Below are 22406 nucleotides of genomic sequence, written 5' to 3'. Positions count from 1 at the left end.
GGGACCTAGACCACTAAAAACATGTGGTCGATTACAGTAAGAGCGGCACAAATCAACATTCAAACTCCATGTGTGGAGTGGAGGAACTGTGTGTAGCCTAGTAGACTACTGCTCTGAAAACACAAAGAGTCCATTCGGCTTGTGAACGTTTGAATTTACAAGAACCCTTGGGATGTTCTGTCGCTGATCATGTGGATAGTGGGATAGGGCCTGTTCATTCTATGTACTCAGATTGTATTCAGGCTGTGTGGCATTGGGGCTTTATGGTCACTTCGCCCACAGGAAGACATTCTTATGCCCTAAAACAACAGAACGTCCAAATGGTCAAATATTTTACAATGACCAGTGTAAACCTTTGTTATAATGTGTTGAATATGTATAATATATTTCCAGTGTGTATAATTTGCAGTAACTATTTAGTTTCTGCAATTATGTCTTGTGTATAATAATAACACGTACTATGTGTATGCTATTTGTATAATGTGTATACTAGCATGTACAATGTGTATACTAACATGTATAATGTGTATACTATTTGTTTAATGTGTATACTACCATGTACAATGTTTATACTATTTGTATAATGTGTATTCTAACATGTATAACATGTTTACTACCATGTATAATGCGTATACTACCATGTACAATGTTTATACTATTTGTATAATGTGTATACCAACATGACAATGTGTATACTACCATGTATAATGTGTATACTACCATGTATAATGTGTATACTACCATGTATAATGTGTATACTATCATGTATAATTTGTATACTACCATGCTGTATACTAACATGTATAATGTGTATACTATCATCTATAATGTGTATACTACCATGCTATATACTAACATGTATAATGTGTATACTACCATGTATAATGTGTATACTACCATGCTATATACTAACATGTATAATGTGTATACTGCCATGTATAATGTATACTACCATGTATAATGTGTATACTGCCATGTATAATGTATACTACCATGTATAATGTGTATACTACCATGTATAATGTGTATACTACCATGTATAATGTGTATACTATCATCTATGTGTATACTACCATGCTGTATACTAACATGTATAATGTGTATACTATCATCTATAATGTGTATACTATCATCTATAATGTGTATACTACCATGCTGTATACTAACATGTATAATGTGTATACTATCATCTATAATGTGTATACTATCATCTATAATGTGTATACTATCATCTATAATGTGTATACTATCATCTATAATGTGTATACTACCATGCTGTATACTAACATGTATAATGTGTATACTATCATCTATAATGTGTATAATGTATAGTAGCAGTCAGGTCTGAAGGCTGATTTATCATTTGTCTGTAGACATTTAGAACGCGACAAGTGCCGCTGGTCAAAACATCATTCAATTTATACTACTAAAATTAATAGTTAATATTAATATATATTAAAATTAATATTTATACTACGAGCATCGCTAATATCACTGACCTCGCAGTAACACCACCTACACTACACTAACTCTGACACACTGGGCTAGTTTGTTTATTTTTCAATTCGCCAAACATCAAAATGCCCCTCATGCCTATACAAGTCTACTTCAGGGCATATTAATGGTATTAACAATCTGTAGACATTCATCTTTGAGGAGAGATTGAGTCTTCAGAAGACATTGGAGGGTAGACAAATAGAGGGGGTACGGTGGGGGGGTTAGAGTGGAGGTGGGATTGTGGGTAGTCAGATAGAGAGGTACGGTGGGGGGGTTAGAGTGGAGGTGGGATTGTGGGTAGTCAGATAGAGAGGTACGGTGGGGGGGGTAGAGTGGAGGTGGGATTGTGGGTAGTCAGATAGAGAGGGTACGGTGGGGGGGTTAGAGTGGAGGTGGGATTGTGGGTAGTCAGATAGAGAGGTACGGTGGGGGGGTTAGAGTGGAGGTGGGATTGTGGGTAGTCAGATAGAGAGGGTACGGTGGGGGGGTTAGAGTGGAGGTGGGATTGTGGGTAGTCAGATAGAGAGGGTACAGTGGGGGGGTTAGAGTGGAGGTGGGATTGTGGGTAGTCAAATAGAGGGGGTACGGTGGGGGGGTTAGAGTGGAGGTGGGTTTCTGGGTAGTCAGATAGAGAGGGTACGGTGGGGGGGTTAGAGTGGAGGTGGGATTGTGGGTAGTCAGATAGAGAGGGTACGGTGGGGGGGTTAGAGTGGAGGTGGGATTGTGGGTAGTCAGATAGAGAGGGTACGGTGGGGGGGTTAGAGTGGAGGTGGGATTGTGGGTAGTCAGATAGAGAGGTACGGTGGGGGGTTAGAGTGGAGGTGGGATTGTGGGTAGTCAGATAGAGAGGGTACAGTGGGGGGGTTAGAGTGGAGGTGGGATTGTGGGTAGTCAAATAGAGGGGGTACGGTGGGGGGGTTAGAGTGGAGGTGGGTTTGTGGGTAGTCAAATAGAGAGGGTACGGTGGGAGGGTTAGAGTGGAGGTGGGATTGTGGGTAGTCAGATAGAGAGGGTGGGAGGGGGGTTAGAGTGGAGGTGGGATTGTGGGTAGTCAGATAGAGAGGATGTGGTGGAGGGTTAGAGTGGAGGTGGGATTGTGGGTAGTCAGATAGAGAGGTACGGTGGGGGGTTAGAGTGGAGGTGGGATTGTGGGTAGTCAGATAGAGAGGTACGGTGGAGGTTTAGAGTGGAGGTGGGATTGTGGGTAGTCAGATAGAGAGGTACGGTGGGGGTTAGAGTGGAGGTGGGATTGTGGGTAGTCAGATAGAGAGGGTGGGGGGGAGGGGTTAGAGTGGAGGTGGGATTGTGGGTAGTCAGATAGAGAGGGTGGGGGAGGGGTTAGAGTGGAGGTGGGATTGTGGGTAGTCAGATAGAGAGGGTGGGGGAGGGGTTAGAGTGGAGGTGGGATTGTGGGTAGTCAGATAGAGAGGGTGGGGGAGGGCGTTAGAGTGGAGGTGGGATTGTGGGTAGTCAGATAGAGAGCGTGCGGTGGGGGCGGGGAGTTAGAGTGGAGGTGGGATTGTGGGTAGTCAGATAGAGAGGGTGGGGGGTTAGAGTGGAGGTGGGATTGTGGGTAGTCAGATAGAGAGGGCGGGGGGTGTTAGAGTGGAGGTGGGATTGTGGGTAGTCAGATAGAGAGGGTGGGGTAGGGGGTTAGAGTGGAGGTGGGATTGTGGGTAGTCAGACAGAGAGGGTGTGGTGGGAGGTTTAGAGTGGAGGTGGGATTGTGGGTAGTCAGATAGAGAGGGTGGGGGTTAGAGTGGAGGTGGGATTGTGGGTAGTCAGACAGAGAGGGTGTGGTGGGAGGTTTAGAGTGGAGGTGGGATTGTGGGTAGTCAGATAGAGAGAGAGGGAGGGTGGGTATTGGTTATGTGTTGGTGAGGACAGCGAGAGGTGTATTATTACCTGTTAATGGGCTGCCCTGCAGGAGTGTGCTCCACTTCATAGCCTTGACTCCTCAGCACATCAATCACTGTGTTGTTGCCCAGGAAGTGACCTGCAATAAAACCACAGTTCTCGTGTTAGGGTCAGGTGTCTCTGTTTAAGTCTCTCTGTTTCAGAGAGTCAACAGGACCAAGGCCGTGCCACTTAGCCAACCAGACCTGGGTTCGAATACTATATCTTTTCAAATCCTTAAAACTGTGCTTGATTGAGCTTGAAACAAAAGTAAAGACCCGAATGTTCAACCCCTGCCCACCTGGTACTCCAGGATCAGGCTAAAGCAAACTAGGCCTGGTAACACTTGCCAGCCAGCCCTCTCAGAGCCGTGGGAATGGCAGCGCCGGCTAACTCACTGTAACACTATATCTAGCTCAGCTCCCACAGAGTAGTCCAAGTGAAATACAACAAACCAGGAGAGATATTTCACCATTACTCTGGTTATTTCACCGTTACTCTGGTTATTTCACCATTACTCTGGTTATTTCACCGTTACTCTGGTTATTTCACCATTACTCTGGTTATTTCACCGTTACTCTGGTTATTTCACCATTACTCTGGTTATTTCACTGTTACTCTGGTTATTTCACCATTACTATGGTTATTTCACCGTTAATCTGGTTATTTCACTATTAATCTGGTTATTTCACCGTTACTCTGGTTATTCCACCATACATCTGGTTATTTCACCGTTAATCTGGTTATTTCACCATTACTCTGGTTATTTCACCGTTACTCTGGTTATTCCACCATACATCTGGTTATTTCACCGTTACTCTGGTTATTTCACCATTACTATGGTTATTTCACCGTTAATCTGGTTATTTCACTATTAATCTGGTTATTTCACCGTTACTCTGGTTATTCCACCATACATCTGGTTATTTCACCATTACTCTGGTTATTTCACCGGTAATCTGGTTATTTCACCATTAATCTGGTTATTTCACCATTAATCTGGTTATTTCACCATTACTCTGGTTATTTCACCGTTACTCTGGTTATTCCACCATACATCTGGTTATTTCACAATTAATCTGGTTATTTCACCATTACTCTGGTTATTTCACCGTTACTCTGGTTATTCCACCATACATCTGGTTATTTCACAATTAATCTGGTTATTTCACAATTACTCTGGGTATTTCACCGTTAATCTGGATATTTCACCATACATCTGGTTATTTCACAATTAATCTGGTTATTTCACAATTACTCTGGTTATTTCACTGTTAATCTGTTTATTTCACCATTAATCTGGTTATTTCACCATTAATCTGGTTATTTCACCATTACTCTGGTTATTTCACCATTACTCTGGTTATTTCACCGTTACTCTGGTTATTCCACCATTAATCTGGTTATTTCACAATTACTCTGGTTATTTCACCATTACTCTGGTTATTTCACCGTTACTCTGGTTATTCCACCATTAATTTGGTTATTTCACAATTACTCGTGTTATTGCACCACTAATCTGGTTATTTCACCATTACTCAGGTTATTTCACCATTACTCTGGTTATTCCACCATTACTCAGGTTATTTCACCATTACTCTGGTTATATTGATTCTCATTAAGTAAAAAAAAACACATAAAGATTCATCGAGTCAGTCGCTGCCTGGGAGCTTTTAGCTTAATGTGCACTTTTTAGGGTTTTAATAACTAACGGACTATGGCCACTGGTAAATTATAGAAACAGAGAGTATCTCAGCTTCAGTGAAGTAGGAAGAGAAGGAAACAAGTGGATCAGTTTCAGTGAAGTAGGAAGAGAAGGAAACAAGTGGATCAGCTTCAGTGAAGTAGGAAGAGAAGGAAACAAGTGGATCAGTTTCAGTGAAGTAGGAAGAGAAGGAAACAAGTGGATCAGCTTCAGTGAAGTAGGAAGAGAAGGAAACAGAGTGGATCCAACTCTCTCCAGCTCTCCTTTCCTCTCCTCTCCTCTTCTTCTCTCCTCTTCTCCCCCTTCTCTCCTCCCACCCCTCCTCTTCCTCTCTCCTTCCCCACCCCTCTCCTTCCTTCTTCTTCTCCCCCCACTCTCTAGGTGAAGTGAAGCATTGTTGGTTCAGGTTGCGGCACGTCACAAAAGGAAGGAGTCTCTCCTTGTCCTCACAAACTAAGCCATGTAGCGTGGCAGTGTGTCAACAAAGTCAGAGCCTTTCATGGAGCCTAACTACCACAGGCCTGTAGGTCAAAAATACCACAGCCTAACTACCACAGGGCTGTAGGCCCTAACTACCACAGGCCTGTAGGTCAAAAATACCACAGCCTAACTAACACAGGGCTGTAGGCCCTAACTACCACAGTGCTGTAAGGCCCTAACTACCACAGGGCTGTAGGCCCTAACTACCACAGGGCTGTAGGCCCTAACTACCACAGGGCTGTAGGCCCTAACTACCACAGCCTAAGTAATATGTGACAAGTGAAGAACAACACAGTTAAGTTCCAACATCCCCCTATAGTCCCCTGAAACAACACAGTTAAGTTCCAACATCCCCCTATAGTCCCCTGAATCAACACAGTTAAGTTCCAACATCCCCCTATAGTCCCCTGAATCAACACAGTTAAGTTCCAACATCCCCCTATAGTCCCCTGAAACAACACAGTTAAGTTCCAACATCCTGCTATAGTCCCCTGAATCAACACAGTTAAGTTCCAACATCCCCCTATAGTCCCCTGAAACAACACAGTTAAGTTCCAACATCCCCCTATAGTCCCCTGAAACAACACAGTTAAGTTCCAACATCCCCCTATAGTCCCCTGAAACAACACAGTTAAGTTACAACATCCCCCTATAGTCCCCTGAATCAACACAGTTAAGTTCCAACATCCCCCTATAGTCCCCAGAAACAACACAGTTAAGTTCCAACATCCCCCTATAGTCCCCTGAAACAACACAGTTAAGTTACAACATCCCGCTATAGTCCCCTGAAACAACACAGTTAAGTTACAACATCCCCCTATAGTCCCCAGAAACATCACAGTTAAGTTCCAACATCCCCCTATAGTCCCCTGAATCAACACAGTTAAGTTCCAACATCCCCCTATAGTCCCCTGAAACAACACAGTTAAGTTCCAACATCCCCCTATAGTCCCCTGAAACAACACAGTTAAGTTCCAACATCCCCCTATAGTCCCCTGAATCAACACAGTTAAGTTCCAACATCCCCCTATAGTCCCCTGAAACAACACAGTTAAGTTCCAACATCCTGCTATAGTCCCCTGAATCAACACAGTTAAGTTCCAACATCCTGCTATAGTCCCCTGAATCAACACAGTTAAGTTCCAACATCCCCCTATAGTCCCCTGAAACAACACAGTTAAGTTCCAACATCCCCCTATAGTCCCCTGAAACAACACAGTTAAGTTCCAACATCCCCCTATAGTCCCCTGAATCAACACAGTTAAGTTCCAACATCCTGCTATAGTCCCCTGAATCAACACAGTTAAGTTCCAACATCCCCCTATAGTCCCCTGAAACAACACAGTTAAGTTCCGACATCCCCCTATAGTCCCCTGAATCAACACAGTTAAGTTCCAACATCCCCCTATAGTCCCCTGAATCAACACAGTTAAGTTCCAACATCCCCCTATAGTCCCCTGAAACAACACAGTTAAGTTCCAACATCCCCCTATAGTCCCCTGAAACAACACAGTTAAGTTCCAACATCCCCCTATAGTCCCCTGAGACAACACAGTTAAGTTCCAACATCCCCCTATAGTCCCCTGAAACAACACAGTTAAGTTCCAACATCCCCCTATAGTCCCCTGAAACAACACAGTTAAGTTCCAACATCCCCCTATAGTCCCCTGAATCAACACAGTTAAGTTCCGACATCCCCCTATAGTCCCCTGAATCAACACAGTTAAGTTCCAACATCCCCCTATAGTCCCCTGAATCAACACAGTTAAGTTCCAACATCCCCCTATAGTCCCCTGAATCAACACAGTTAAGTTCCAACATCCCCCTATAGTCCCCTGAAACAACACAGTTAAGTTCCAACATCCCCCTATAGTCCCCTGAATCAACACAGTTAAGTTCCAACATCCCCCTATAGTCCCCTGAATCAACACAGTTAAGTCACTCTGCTATGTGTTCCCTAACCAGTCACTCTGCTACGTGTTCCCCAACCAGTCACTCTGCTATGTGTTCCCTAACCAGTCACTCTGCTATGTGTTCCCTAACCAGTCACTCTGCTATGTGTTCCCTAACCAGTCACTCTGCTACGTGTTCCCTAACCAGTCACTCTGCTACGTGTTCCCCAACCAGTCACTCTGCTACGTGTTCCCCAACCAGTCACTCTGCTACGTGTTCCCCAACCAGTCACTCTGCTACGTGTTCCCCAACCAGTCACTCTGCTACGTGTTCCCCAACCAGTCACTCTGCTACGTGTTCCCTAACCAGTCACTCTGCTACGTGTTCCCCAACCAGTCACTCTGCTACGTGTTCCCTAACCAGTCACTCTGCTACGTGTTCCCCAACCAGTCACTCTGCTACGTGTTCCCTAACCAGTCACTCTGCTACGTGTTCCCTAACCAGTCACTCTGCTACGTGTTCCCTAACCAGTCACTCTGCTACGTGTTCCCCAACCAGTCACTCTGCTACGTGTTCCCTAACCAGTCACTCTGCTACGTGTTCCCTAACCAGTCACTCTGCTACGTGTTCCCCAACCAGTCACTCTGCTACGTGTTCCCTAACCAGTCACTCTGCTACGTGTTCCCCAACCAGTCACTCTGCTACGTGTTCCCTAACCAGTCACTCTGCTACGTGTTCCCCAACCAGTCACTCTGCTATGTGTTCCCTAACCAGTCACTCTGCTACGTGTTCCCTAACCAGTCACTCTGCTACGTGTTCCCTAACCAGTCACTCTGCTACGTGTTCCCTAACCAGTCACTCTGCTACGTGTTCCCTAACCAGTCACTCTGCTACGTGTTCCCTAACCAGTCACTCTGCTACGTGTTCCCTAACCAGTCACTCTGCTACGTGTTCCCTAACCAGTCACTCTGCTACGTGTTCCCTAACCAGTCACTCTGCTACGTGTTCCCCAACCAGTCACTCTGCTACGTGTTCCCCAACCAGTCACTCTGCTACGTGTTCCCTAACCAGTCACTCTGCTACGTGTTCCCCAACCAGTCACTCTGCTACGTGTTCCCTAACCAGTCACTCTGCTACGTGTTCCCCAACCAGTCACTCTGCTATGTGTTCCCTAACCAGTCACTCTGCTACGTGTTCCCTAACCAGTCACTCTGCTACGTGTTCCCTAACCAGTCACTCTGCTACCTGTTCCCTAACCAGTCACTCTGCTACGTGTTCCCTAACCAGTCACTCTGCTACGTGTTCCCTAACCAGTCACTCTGCTACGTGTTCCCTAACCAGTCACTCTGCTACGTGTTCCCTAACCAGTCACTCTGCTACGTGTTCCCTAACCAGTCACTCTGCTACGTGTTCCCCAACCAGTCACTCTGCTACGTGTTCCCTAACCAGTCACTCTGCTACGTGTTCCCTAACCAGTCACTCTGCTACGTGTTCCCTAACCAGTCACTCTGCTACGTGTTCCCTAACCAGTCACTCTGCTACGTGTTCCCTAACCAGTCACTCTGCTACGTGTTCCCCAACCAGTCACTCTGCTACGTGTTCCCTAACCAGTCACTCTGCTACCTGTTCCCTAACCAGTCACTCTGCTACGTGTTCCCTAACCAGTCACTCTGCTACGTGTTCCCTAACCAGTCACTCTGCTATGTGTTCCCTAACCAGTCACTCTGCTACGTGTTCCCTAACCAGTCACTCTGCTACGTGTTCCCTAACCAGTCACTCTGCTACGTGTTCCCTAACCAGTCACTCTGCTACCTGTTCCCTAACCAGTCACTCTGCTACGTGTTCCCTAACCAGTCACTCTGCTACGTGTTCCCCAACCAGTCACTCTGCTACCTGTTCCCTAACCAGTCACTCTGCTACGTGTTCCCCAACCAGTCACTCTGCTACCTGTTCCCTAAAAACGCAGCCGTCGTCACCAATCCTTCCTACCAATTAATATAACATATGGTAAGCCTTAAATATAGTTCCTTTCCATACAGCGCAGCAATATATATATTACCAATGGTAACCGGGGCTGAGTAGCAGTTCCCAAAACATTACACAGTAACTAAATAAATAAACGCCAGGCACTGTGTGTGTGTGTGTGTGTGTGTGTGTGTGTGTGTGTGTGTGTGTGTGTGTGTGTGTGTGTGTGTGTGTGTGTGTGTGTGTGTGCATTGGTGTGTGTGTGTGTGTGTGTGTGTGTGTATGCGCGTGTGTGTGCTGGTGTGTGTGTGGGTTTGTATGCGTGTGTGTGTGTGTTGGTGTGTGTGTGTGTGTATATGTGCGTGTGTGTGTTGGTGTGTGTGTGTGCTGGTGTGTGTGTATGCTTGTGTGTGTATGTGTGTGTGTGTTGGTGTGTGTGTGTATGCGTGTGTGTGTTGGTGTGTGTGTGTGTGTTCATCCTACACGCCAGTGCAGCTGTTTATGTGTACTGTCATCCTTCATAGCTTGGTATTCCACACACAGTCAGACCATAATCACTGCAGCCAGCTGGCAATGTAAGACACAATCCTTCACTTCTCAGCCAAAGGGTTATTCACTGAAACTACCAACGAAAATGAGTACATATTGCATATTGCACCTTTTAACTTGGCCAGCTATAGTAGGTGGAAAGGCCAGCTACAGACGAGCTTGTCCGAATACACTCTTAAACATCAAAGTGCAAGTTGGAACCAAATAAGGCTCTTGAGAGCGATGCCATGTTATGGTCTCTGAAGAACCATACAAAAATCCATGATAAGGTTTTAAATAAGGTTTTAAACTTGATTTGCATATTTCCCAGGGTGCCTTTCTCGAGTGAATTGTAGAGTTACCAGTACCACCCATGACTGTGTTTGATAGTGATAAGAGACATGGTTTATGCATTCTTCATTTTCAGTCCTGTGTCCTTCCACCAAGTGAGATCCTAATTAAATATGTCATCATTAAAATGTAATTATTTAAGATAATACTATACATGTAAGCCTTCTTTGGGGGCCTAGTTTTACCCTAATAGACTGGTAATAGACTGGCCTGAAACTCGTTGTTTACAGGTCGCGTCAGGCCTGAAATCACATTATGCTGGCTTGCAAAGTGCTGTGTTATTCCTATTGGAGTCCAGCCAGAGAGAGGATATCCAACATTTGGAATTTCTATTTCCTTTCAAACTCCATTCAGAATGACTGCCAGGGTTGGGAAGACTAAGGTAAGAGATTACCTTAAACATCTACATTGGAACAACCATTTCAGTGGCGGGCGACAGATTGGAATAGTACATTTACAAAAAAAAAATCTTATCCCTCTCTCTTTCTCCTCCTCTCTCTCTCTGTCTCTCTTTCTCCCCTCTCTCTCTCTCCTCTCTCTCTTTCTCTCTCTCTCTCTGTCTCTCTTTCTCCTCCTCTCTCTCTCTCTCTCTCCTCCTCTCTCTTTCTCTCTCTCTCTCTTTCTCTCTCCTCCCTCTCTCTCTCTCTCTCTCTCTCTCTCTCTCTCTCTCTCTCTCTCTCTCTCTCTCTCTCTCCTCCCCTACTCTCTCTCTCTCTCTCTCCTCCTCTCTCTCTCTCTCTCTCTCTCTCTCTCTCTCTCCCTCCTCTCTCTCTCTCTCTCTCTCTCCTCCTCTCTCTCGCTCTCTCTCTCTGCCTCTCTCTCTCTCTCAACCGCACCTGCTGTCTAAACCTCTGTATACTTGGTGACGAAAAGCCAACTGACATCTACGAACTATGAACACCTTGAAGAAGGATCTGGCCTTAATGTTCACCTACTCTTTAATCTCCACCCAGCACAGCCAGAAGAGGACTGGCCTGTAGGATTCTACCTAGGGACATTTTTTCCCCCCTAGCTACCCATGCTTCTACATCTTATTGGCTGGGTTTTCTTTTCACAGTGTGAATTTAACTCTTGAATCAACAGTAGAAATATTACACTGGGGGGGGGGGGCAACAACAACACTGGTCAGTGTGCTAAGGAATGGACACATCTGTCGGCTTCCATACACGTCAGGAACCTTAGAGAATTCTACAGAACCGTAGATGCCGCGACAAGAACCCCACACTTCACTCAAAGGTTCTTTAGCGGGCCAGAGTTCTAAAGGTGAAGAACCATTTTTAAGAAACTTTAATTTTTTGTTTATTTACAGTGGAGGTGGAGAGCAGAGCTGGGAGCATGTCCAACTTGATGATTATCTCTACGGTAGTGTATCACCAGCCAGATGATACACTACCCAGCACTGGGTAGTGTATCACCAGCCAGGTCGGACACTGGCTTCACAGTACTGGGTAGTGTATCACCAGCCAGGTCGGACACTGGCTTCACAGTACTGGGTAGTGTATCACCAGCCAGGTCGGACACTGGCTTCACAGTACTGGGTAGTGTATCACCAGCCAGGTCGGACACTGGCTTCACAGTACTGGGTAGTGTATCACCAGCCAGGTCGGACACTGGCTTCACAGTACTGGGTAGTGTATCACCAGCCAGGTCGGACACTGGCTTCACAGTACTGGGTAGTGTATCACCAGCCAGGTCGGACACTGGCTTCACAGTACTGGGTAGTGTATCACCAGCCAGGTCGGACACTGGCTTCACAGTACTGGGTAGTTGAGTCAGGTATTTATGCTGTTAAACCCTAGAAATATAATTACTAAAATGGAAAAACAGCTCGTCAGACCGAGGCAAATGAACGAACACGATGTATGTCCATGGGTATAGATTCCATTTTTTTTTTGTGGCTCATTCTCTCACTGCTCCCAGACCAAAACCTAGACAGGCGCTCAGATCCAGACACATCAGGCAGCTGGAGCCATTTCCCAGACCAAAACCTAGACAGGCGCTCAGATCCAGACACATCAGGCAGCTGGAGCCATTTCCCAGACCAAAACCTAGACAGGCGCTCAGATCCAGACACATCAGGCAGCTGGAGCCATTTCCCAGACCAAAACCTAGACAGGCGCTCAGATCCAGACACATCAGGCAGCTGGAGCCATTTCCCAGACCAAAACCTAGACAGGCGCTCAGATCCAGACACATCAGGCAGCTGGAGCCATTTCCCAGACCAAAACCTAGACAGGCGCTCAGATCCAGACACATCAGGCAGCTGGAGCCATTTCCCAGACCAAAACCTAGACAGGCGCTCAGATCCAGACACATCAGGCAGCTGGAGCCATTTCCCAGACCAAAACCTAGACAGGCGCTCAGATCCAGACACATCAGGCAGCTGGAGCCATTTCCCAGACCAAAACCTAGACAGGCGCTCAGATCCATCAGGCAGCTGGAGCCATTTCCCAGACCAAAACCTAGACAGGCGCTCAGATCCAGACACATCAGGCAGCTGGAGCCATTTCCCAGACCAAAACCTAGACAGGCGCTCAGATCCATCAGGCAGCTGGAGCCATTTCCCAGACCAAAACCTAGACAGGCGCTCAGATCCATCAGGCAGCTGGAGCCATTTCCCAGACCAAAACCTAGACAGGCACTCAGATCCAGACACATCAGGCAGCTGGAGCCATTTCCCAGACCAAAACCTAGACAGGCGCTCAGATCCAGACACATCAGGCAGCTGGAGCCCGAGGTGTTTTTTGATGTCCAAAGGATAACGCTGTTGGCTGGGTCAAAACATCCCTCAGCCCCGGCGTCTCCTGACAACTGAGTAAACAACTCTAACGACGTCCATACTACTGGCTATCTAAACTGAGAGCCCACTGGCTCGCGTGCGTGCGTGTGCGTGCGTGCATCTGTGTGTGTGTGTGTGTGTGTGTGTGTGTGTGTGTGTGTGTGTGTGTGTGTGTGTGTGTGTGTGTGTGTGTGTGTGTGTGTGTGTGTGTGTGTGTGTGTGTGTGTGTGTGTGTGTGTGTGTGTGTGTGTGAGAGAGGAATGAAATAGGTCAAAGGTGACCAGGAAGACCACCTCTAACCTTTTTTAAAATTTTTATTTTCACACTCAGCAGTTTTCTACTGAGCTCTGACTTCTAGAGAGAGAATCATCACGCTGCATTTAAACTGCCGGAGTCATCATTTGACATTAGCAGAGCACCAAGTTATGAGAGGAGGGGGGGGGAAACAAATGATGAAAAGTTGTGATTGGGAAAATCATTGCTTGCGTCCATGAGGCCGAGACAGCGGCTGAACCCGTTATAGGCAGCAGTTGCCGTTCACTGCAATGACAGGCCGTTGGCACACACGTAAAGCAAGTAACAGGTTTTAACACGCTGGCGCTGCCACCCACATTGACCACATGGGCAGTATAAAACAGTGCCAATCTGTCATTAATACACATATCAAGTCTCCGACAACCTGCGGCCTTGGTAATTAACCATGGTTTTAGCATGGCACTCTGACTGCACAAACCTCCACATGTGGGAGACAACAGGAGTGATGAGGAAAAGGGAAAAAGAGGGACCTTCTCCTGATGTAATCACCCTCTTCTCCTGGTGTAATCACCCCCTTCTCCTGGTATAATCACCCTCTTCACCTGGTATAATCACCCTCTTCTCCTGGTGTAATCACCCTCTTCTCCTGGTGTAATCACCCTCTTCTCCTGGTGTAATCACCCTCTCTTCTCCTGGTGTAATCACCCCTTCTCCTGGTATAATCACCCTCTTCTCCTGGTGTAATCACCCTCTTCACCTGGTATAATCACCCTCTTCTCCTGGTGTAATCACCCCCTCCTGCTGGTGTAATCACCCTCTCTTCTCCTGGTGTAATCACCCCCTTCTCCTGGTGTAATCACCCCTTCTCCTGGTGTAATCACCCCTTCTCCTGGCATAATCACCCTCTTCTCCTGGTGTAATCACCCTCTTCTCCTGGTGTAATCACCCCCTTCTCCTGGTGTAATCACCCCCTTCTCCTGGTCTAATCACCCTCTTCTCCTGGTGAAATCACCCCCTTCTCCTGGTGTAATCACCCTCTTCTCCTGGTGTAATCACCCCCTTCTCCTGGTGTAATCACCCCTTCTCCTGGTATAATCACCCTCTTCTCCTGGTGTAATCACTCTCTTCTCCTGGTGTAATCACCCTCTTCTCCTGGTGTAATCACCCTCTTCTCCTGGTGTAAATACCCTCTTCTCCTGGTGTAATCACCCTCTTCTCCTGGTGTAATCACCCCCTTCTCCTGGTCTAATCACCCTCTTCTCCTGGTGAAATCACCCTCTTCTCCTGGTGGAATCACCCTCTTCTCCTGGTGTAATCACCCCCTTCTCCTGGTGTAATCACCCCCTTCTCCTGGTATAATCACCCTCTTCTCCTGGTGTAATCACCCTCTTCTCCTGGTGTAATCACCCCCTTCTCCTGGTGTAATCACCCTCTTCTCCTGGTGTAATCACCCCCTTCTCCTGGTGTAATCACCCCCTTCTCCTGGTGTAATCACCCTCTTCTCCTGGTGTAATCACCCCCTTCTCCTGGTGTAATCACCCTCTTCTCCTGGTGTAATCACCCTCTTCTCCTGGTGTAATCACCCTCTTCTCCTGGTGTAATCACCCTCTTCTCCTGGTGTAATCACCCTCTTCTCCTGGTGTAATCACCCTCTTCTCCTGGTGTAATCACCCTCTTCTCCTGGTGTAATCACCCTCTTCTCCTGGTGTAATCACCCTCTTCTCCTGGTGTAATCACCCTCTTCTCCTGGTGTAATCACCCTCTTCTCCTGGTGTAATCACCCTCTTCTCCTGGTGTAATCACCCTCTTCTCCTGGTGTAATCACCCTCTTCTCCTGGTGTAATCACCCTCTTCTCCTGGTGTAATCACCCTCTTCTCCTGGTGTAATCACCCTCTTCTCCTGGTGTAATCACCCTCTTCTCCTGGTATAATCACCCTCTTCTCCTGGTTTAATCACCCTCTTCTCCTGGTGTAATCACCCCCTTTTCATCACAATTGTTTTAACTAAAACAATAAAACTGCATAATATATTTTTTCCTAGTCTTCACATATTTTCATAGTCTTCATCTTTATTAAAAACCAATCCATTGTGATGTCATTCTTAAAAGTCTAAGCTGACATCTGGAATTGTTTTAAGAAGGTCATACTATGGATCATTTAGCTATTTGATTGTGAATTTTAGGACCCCTTCAGGTATCATTTGATAAAATATAACACATTCATAAATGGCAACAAAAAAAAGCCAGACAAAAAAATTAATCATAAGGATTAGAGTTCGGGTTGACGTGAAGAGTCAGTCCTATATCAATGCTATATATAAGAAAGCTCAGGAAATATATATCTATATCTTTTACGCATATTTAACACCTTGTTTTTGTTGGCACCAAACGACCTCATTACTTCCATTCATTTATATGGGTTATTTTTATAGTAACTTTTAGTCCGGTGGGGCTTGTGGGGCAAAACGAAGAACACCATCGTGTTCGTGAGTCTCACCTTTTCAAACTAGTGTTTAGGCCAAAACCGTTCGTATTGCTACAGACGTTTTCATGAGAAGACTTGATTTTCAAGGATGTCTCCTGGTCTGACAAAACGACGCTGTAGCTCGGCCACTTTCCCCCGCAAGAGATGGAAAGGAGACATAGTAGGATGTGGTGGATTGAGACGCAGCCCGAACAAGGAAACAGATCTCTCTAAGCTTAAACCGATTAATTTATTATGCTCCATTCTCGGTGTATCTGACTCTTTTAAAGAGACAATCTGGGATTGGTACAAGTCCTTGCATCCAAAGCTCCATCTATGGTTACATTCCATCAGCCCTTTATAGAAAAAAAAAGTGGCAGGGTTACTGCTTTATTGTTGAATCCCAGATTGCCCCTTTTAAAACCCCTCAGTTCCATTTTAGTCCCCCTAAAGGGGCAGTCTCTCCCCGTCTCTAAACTAAACTCAGCTTTTACTGAGGACTACAATCTGCTGTTTACCATTCAGAAATAAACCTTCAGACCAAACAAACACTGTGATTATACATTGTCAATGACCTTTGACATGAAATGTATATGATTCAATATTTTTCCTTTTCCATCTAGCCAGTTTGTATGGCTGGCCTGTCATGCTGGGCCTGGTCAATATACCTCTAGGACAGAGTACCTGGCTGTGTAAGTCAGTGGAGAGACGGCTTGTATTTTAATCAGGCACCAAATGGAACAAAACGGACTGAAAAAAGGAACTGAACATGTGGAATGTGGAACATGTGGAAACTCAATGTTTCCTATTCCGTTGCGAAACATTTTGCTACAGTGTGCCCTAAGGAAAGGAACCTGGTGTGCCCTAAGGAAAGGAACCTGGTGTGCCCTAAGGAAAGGAACCTGGTGTGCCCTAAGGAAAGGAACCCGGTGTGCCCTAAGGAAAGGAACCTGGTGTGCCCTAAGGAAAGGAACCCGGTGTGCCCTAAGGAAAGGAACCCGGTGTGCCCTAAGGAAAGGAACCTGGTGTGCCCAAAGGAAAGGAACCTGGTGTGCCCTAAGGAAAGGAACCTGGTGTGCCCTAAGGAAAGGAACCTGGTGTGCCCAAAGGAAAGGAACCTGGTGTGCCCTAAGGAAAGGAACCTGGTGTGCCCTAAGGAAAGGAACCTGGTGTGCCCAAAGGAAAGGAACCTGGTGTGCCCTAAGGAAAGGAACCCGGTGTGCCCTAAGGAAAGGAACCTGGTGTGCCCAAAGGAAAGGAACCTGGTGTGCCCTAAGGAAAGGAACCCGGTGTGCCCTAAGGAAAGGAACCTGGTGTGCCCAAAGGAAAGGAACCTGGTGTGCCCTAAGGAAAGGAACCTGGTGTGCCCTAAGGAAAGGAACCTGGTGTGCCCTAAGGAAAGGAACCTGGTGTGCCCTAAGGAAAGGAACCTGGTGTGCCCTAAGGAAAGGAACCTGGTGTGCCCTAAGGAAAGGAACCTGGTGTGCCCTAAGGAAAGGAACCTGGTGTGCCCTAAGGAAAGGAACCTGGTGTGCCCTAAGGAAAGGAACCTGGTGTGCCCTAAGGAAAGGAACCTGGTGTGCCCTAAGGAAAGGAACCTGGTGTGCCCTAAGGAAAGGAACCCGGTGTGCCCTAAGGAAAGGAACCTGGTGTGCCCTAAGGAAAGGAACCTGGTGTGCCCTAAGGAAAGGAACCTGGTGTGCCCTAAGGAAAGGAACCTGGTATTCCCTAAGGAAAGGAACCTGGTGTGCCCTAAGGAAAGGAACCTGGTGTGCCCTAAGGAAAGGAACCTGGTGTGCGCTAAGGAAAGGAACCTGGTGTGCCCTAAGGAAAGGTACCTGGTGTGCCCTAAGGAAAGGAACCTGGTGTGCCCTAAGGAAAGGAACCTGGTGTGCCCTAAGGAAAGGAACCTGGTGTGCCCTAAGGAAAGGAACCTGGTGTGCCCTAAGGAAAGGAACCCGGTGTGCCCTAAGGAAAGGAACCTGGTGTGCCCTAAGGAAAGGAACCTGGTGTGCCCTAAGGAAAGGAACCTGGTGTGCCCTAAGGAAAGGAACCTGGTGTGCCCTAAGGAAAGGAACCCGGTGTGCCCTAAGGAAAGGAACCTGGTGTGCCCTAAGGAAAGGAACCTGGTGTGCCCTAAGGAAAGGAACCTGGTGTGCCCTAAGGAAAGGAACCTGGTGTGCCCTAAGGAAAGGAACCTGGTGTGCCCTAAGGAAAGGAACCTGGTGTGCCCTAAGGAAAGGAACCTGGTGTGCCCTAAGGAAAGGAACCTGGTGTGGGTGATGTGTATGAGCTTGCTTTGCCTGGCGTTTGCCTGTTTTAAAGGTTTTGCCTGGTTTTGCCTGTCTCAAAGGTTTTGCCTGTCTAAATGGTTTTGCCTGTCTCAAAGGTTTTGCCTGTCTAAATGGTTTTGCCTGTCTCAAAGGTTTTGCCTGTCTAAATGGTTTTGCCTGTCTCAAAGGTTTTGCCTGTCTAAATGGTTTTGCCTGTCTCAAAGGTTTTGCCTGTCTAAATGGTTTTGCCTGTCTCAAAGGTTTTGCCTGTCTCAAAGGTTTTGCCTGGCTTAGCCTGTCTAAAAGGTTTCTCCTTGCTTTGCCTGTCTAAAAGGTTTCTCCTAGCTTTGCCTGTCTAAAAGGTTTCTCCTAGCTTTGCCTGTCTAAAAGGGTTCTCCTTGCTTTGCCTGTCTAAAATGTTTCTCCTTGCTTTGCCTGTCTAAAAGGGTTCTCCTTGCTTTGCCTGTCTAAAATGTTTCTCCTTGCTTTGCCTGTCTAAAAGGGTTCTCCTTGCTTTGCCTGTCTAAAATGTTTCTCCTTGCCTAGCTTTCCCTGTCTAAAAGGTTTCTCCTTGCCTAGCTTTGCCTGTCTAAAATGTTTCTCCTAGCTTTGCCTGTCTAAAAGGTTTTGCTTTGATATTTAACAGCTTCAGTTGAGCTCCCCTGGACTGGCTGGCTCCCTGCCTGACCTTTAGATGACCCCGGGGGATGAGAGGTGAAAGCAAGGGGAGGCTTGGCCCCTCCAGGCTTTTCAGTCACACAGCCTAATGGGATACTGTCGGCTGGGAGGGCCTGTCCGTCTGCCTGCCTATCTGCTCCCCCAACCTACCTCATCCCTCATAAGTCCTTTCTAGGCCCCTCTGGTCTGGACCACTGCAGGCCCTTCCTGGTCTGTCCCAGGGTACTAGCTAATGGGATAAGGTTGCCATTGGCCAGAGGAATCCAGTCTATCTACGAAGTCATCTCAGGGTGACAGCGTTAGTACTAGCACCAGTGTTTCCCCATGTGCATTTAGTATCAGCTAAAGTTGCATTGTGGCCACCAGTGAAAAAAAATGTGTGTGTGTGTGTGTATATATATATATATATATATATATATATATATATATATATATATATATACACACTACCATTCAAAAGTTTGTGGTCACTTAGAAATGTCCTTGTTTATGAAATATATATATTTTTTAAAGTGTCCGTTAAAATATCATCAAATTGATCAGAAATACAGTGTAGACATTGTTAATGTTACAAATGACTATTGTTGCTGGAAACGGCTGATTTTTAATGGAATATCTACATAGGTGTAAAGAGGCCCATTATCAGCAACCATCACTCCTGTGTTCCAATGGCACGTTGTGTTACCTAACCCATTATAATTTTAAAATGCTAATTGATCATTAGAAAACCCTTTTGCAATTATGTTAGCACAGCTGAAAACTGTTGTCCTGATTAAAGAAGCAATAAAACTGGCCTTCTTTAGACTAGATGAGTATCTGGAGCACCAGCATGTGTGGGTTTGATTACAGGCTCAAAATGGCCAGAAACAAATAACTTTCTTCTGAAACTCGTCAGTCTATTCTTGTTCTGAGAAATGAAGACTATTCCATGTGAGAAGTTGCCAAGAAACTGAAGATTTCGTACTACACTGTATACTACTCCCTTCACAGAACAGCGCAAACTGGCGCTGACCGCTCTGTCTGATGTTGGGTCGCCTGCTGGGATCCGATCCACTGTCCTCTAAGAGTTGCTGGATCTCCTCTGTCTACGGAGCCTGACCAGAAGACCGCTCTGTCTGATGTTGGGTCGCCTGCTGGGATCCGATCCACTGTCCTCTAAGAGTTGCTGGATCTCCTCTGTCTACGGAGCCTGACCAGAAGACCGCTCTGTCTGATGTTGGGTCGCCTGCTGGGATCCGATCCACTGTCCTCTAAGAGTTGCTGGATCTCCTCCGTCTACGGAGCCTGACCAGAAGACCGCTCTGTCTGATGTTGGGTCGCCTGCTGGGATCCGATCCACTGTCCTCTAAGAGTTGCTGGATCTCCTCTGTCTACGGAGCCTGACCAGAAGACCGCTCTGTCTGATGTTGGGTCGCCTGCTGGGATCCGATCCACTGTCCTCTAAGAGTTGCTGGATCTCCTCTGTCTACGGAGCCTGACCAGAAGACCGCTCTGTCTGATGTTGGGTCGCCTGCTGGGATCCGATCCACTGTCCTCTAAGAGTTGCTGGATCTCCTCTGTCTACGGAGCCTGACCAGAAGACCGCTCTGTCTGATGTTGGGTCGCCTGCTGGGATCCGATCCACTGTCCTCTAAGAGTTGCTGGATCTCCTCTGTCTACGGAGCCTGACCAGAAGACCGCTCTGTCTGATGTTGGGTCGCCTGCTGGGATCCGATCCACTGTCCTCTAAGAGTTGCTGGATCTCCTCTGTCTACGGAGCCTGACCAGAAGACCGCTCTGTCTGATGTTGGGTCGCCTGCTGGGATCCGATCCACTGTCCTCTAAGAGTTGCTGGATCTCCTCTGTCTACGGAGCCTGACCAGAAGACCGCTCTGTCTGATGTTGGGTCGCCTGCTGGGATCCGATCCACTGTCCTCTAAGAGTTGCTGGATCTCCTCTGTCTACGGAGCCTGACCAGAAGACCGCTCTGTCTGATGTTGGGTCGCCTGCTGGGATCCGATCCATTGTCCTCTAAGAGTTGCTGGATCTCCTCTGTCTACGGAGCCTGACCAGAAGACCGCTCTGTCTGATGTTGGGTCGCCTGCTGGGATCCGATCCACTGTCCTCTAAGAGTTGCTGGATCTCCTCTGTCTACGGAGCCTGACCAGAAGACCGCTCTGTCTGATGTTGGGTCGCCTGCTGGGATCCGATCCACTGTCCTCTAAGAGTTGCTGGATCTCCTCTGTCTACGGAGCCTGACCAGAAGACCGCTCTGTCTGATGTTGGGTCGCCTGCTGGGATCCGATCCACTGCCCTCTAAGAGTTGCTGGATCTCCTCTGTCTACGGAGCCTGACCAGAAGACCGCTCTGTCTGATGTTGGGTCGCCTGCTGGGATCCGATCCACTGTCCTCTAAGAGTTGCTGGATCTCCTCTGTCTACGGAGCCTGACCAGAAGACCGCTCTGTCTGATGTTGGGTCGCCTGCTGGGATCCGATCCATTGTCCTCTAAGAGTTGCTGGATCTCCTCTGTCTACGGACCAGAAGACCGCTCCATCTGCTCCGTCTGATGTTGGGTCGCCTGCTGGGATCCGATCCATTGTCCTCTAAGAGTTGCTGGATCTCCTCTGTCTACGGAGCCTGACCAGAAGACCGCTCTGTCTGATGTTGGGTCACCTGCTGGGATCCGATCCACTGTCCTCTAAGAGTTGCTGGATCTCCTCTGTCTCACGGAGCCTGACCAGAAGACCGCTCTGTCTGATGTTGGGTCGCCTGCTGGGATCCGATCCACTGTCCTCTAAGAGTTGCTGGATCTCCTCTGTCTACGGAGCCTGACCAGAAGACCGCTCTGTCTGATGTTGGGTCGCCTGCTGGGATCCGATCCACTGTCCTCTAAGAGTTGCTGGATCTCCTCTGTCTACGGAGCCTGACCAGAAGACCGCTCTGTCTGATGTTGGGTCGCCTGCTGGGATCCGATCCACTGTCCTCTAAGAGTTGCTGGATCTCCTCCGTCTACGGAGCCTGACCAGAAGACCGCTCTGTCTGATGTTGGGTCGCCTGCTGGGATCCGATCCACTGTCCTCTAAGAGTTGCTGGATCTCCTCTGTCTACGGAGCCTGACCAGAAGACCGCTCTGTCTGATGTTGGGTCGCCTGCTGGGATCCGATCCACTGTCCTCTAAGAGTTGCTGGATCTCCTCTGTCTACGGAGCCTGACCAGAAGACCGCTCTGTCTGATGTTGGGTCGCCTGCTGGGATCCGATCCACTGTCCTCTAAGAGTTGCTGGATCTCCTCTGTCTACGGAGCCTGACCAGAAGACCGCTCTGTCTGATGTTGGGTCGCCTGCTGGGATCCGATCCACTGTCCTCTAAGAGTTGCTGGATCTCCTCTGTCTACGGAGCCTGACCAGAAGACCGCTCTGTCTGATGTTGGGTCGCCTGCTGGGATCCGATCCACTGTCCTCTCAGAGTTGCTGGATCTCCTCTGTCTACGGAGCCTGACCAGAAGACCGCTCTGTCTGATGTTGGGTCGCCTGCTGGGATCCGATCCACTGTCCTCTAAGAGTTGCTGGATCTCCTCTGTCTACGGAGCCTGACCAGAAGACCGCTCTGTCTGATGTTGGGTCGCCTGCTGGGATCCGATCCATTGTCCTCTAAGAGTTGCTGG

General features: G+C 47.5%; 1 protein-coding gene across 1 annotated transcript in view; it reads right to left on the bottom strand.

Annotated features, from left to right (window-relative positions):
- Nucleotides 1-3398: 3398 nt before the first annotated feature.
- Nucleotides 3399-22406, bottom strand: part of trabd2a (TraB domain containing 2A) — a 123158-nt gene continuing 104150 nt past the window's right edge. Inside the window, exon 5 of the mRNA XM_052458626.1 lies at nucleotides 3399-3493. Within this exon, the coding sequence (XP_052314586.1) occupies nucleotides 3399-3493 (95 nt within the window). The remainder of the gene's footprint in view (nucleotides 3494-22406) is intronic.

The sequence above is a fragment of the Oncorhynchus keta genome, chromosome 12, assembly GCF_023373465.1.
Source record: "Oncorhynchus keta strain PuntledgeMale-10-30-2019 chromosome 12, Oket_V2, whole genome shotgun sequence".
Lineage (NCBI taxonomy): Eukaryota > Metazoa > Chordata > Actinopteri > Salmoniformes > Salmonidae > Oncorhynchus > Oncorhynchus keta.
This window is presented reverse-complemented; position numbering and strand designations above follow the sequence as displayed.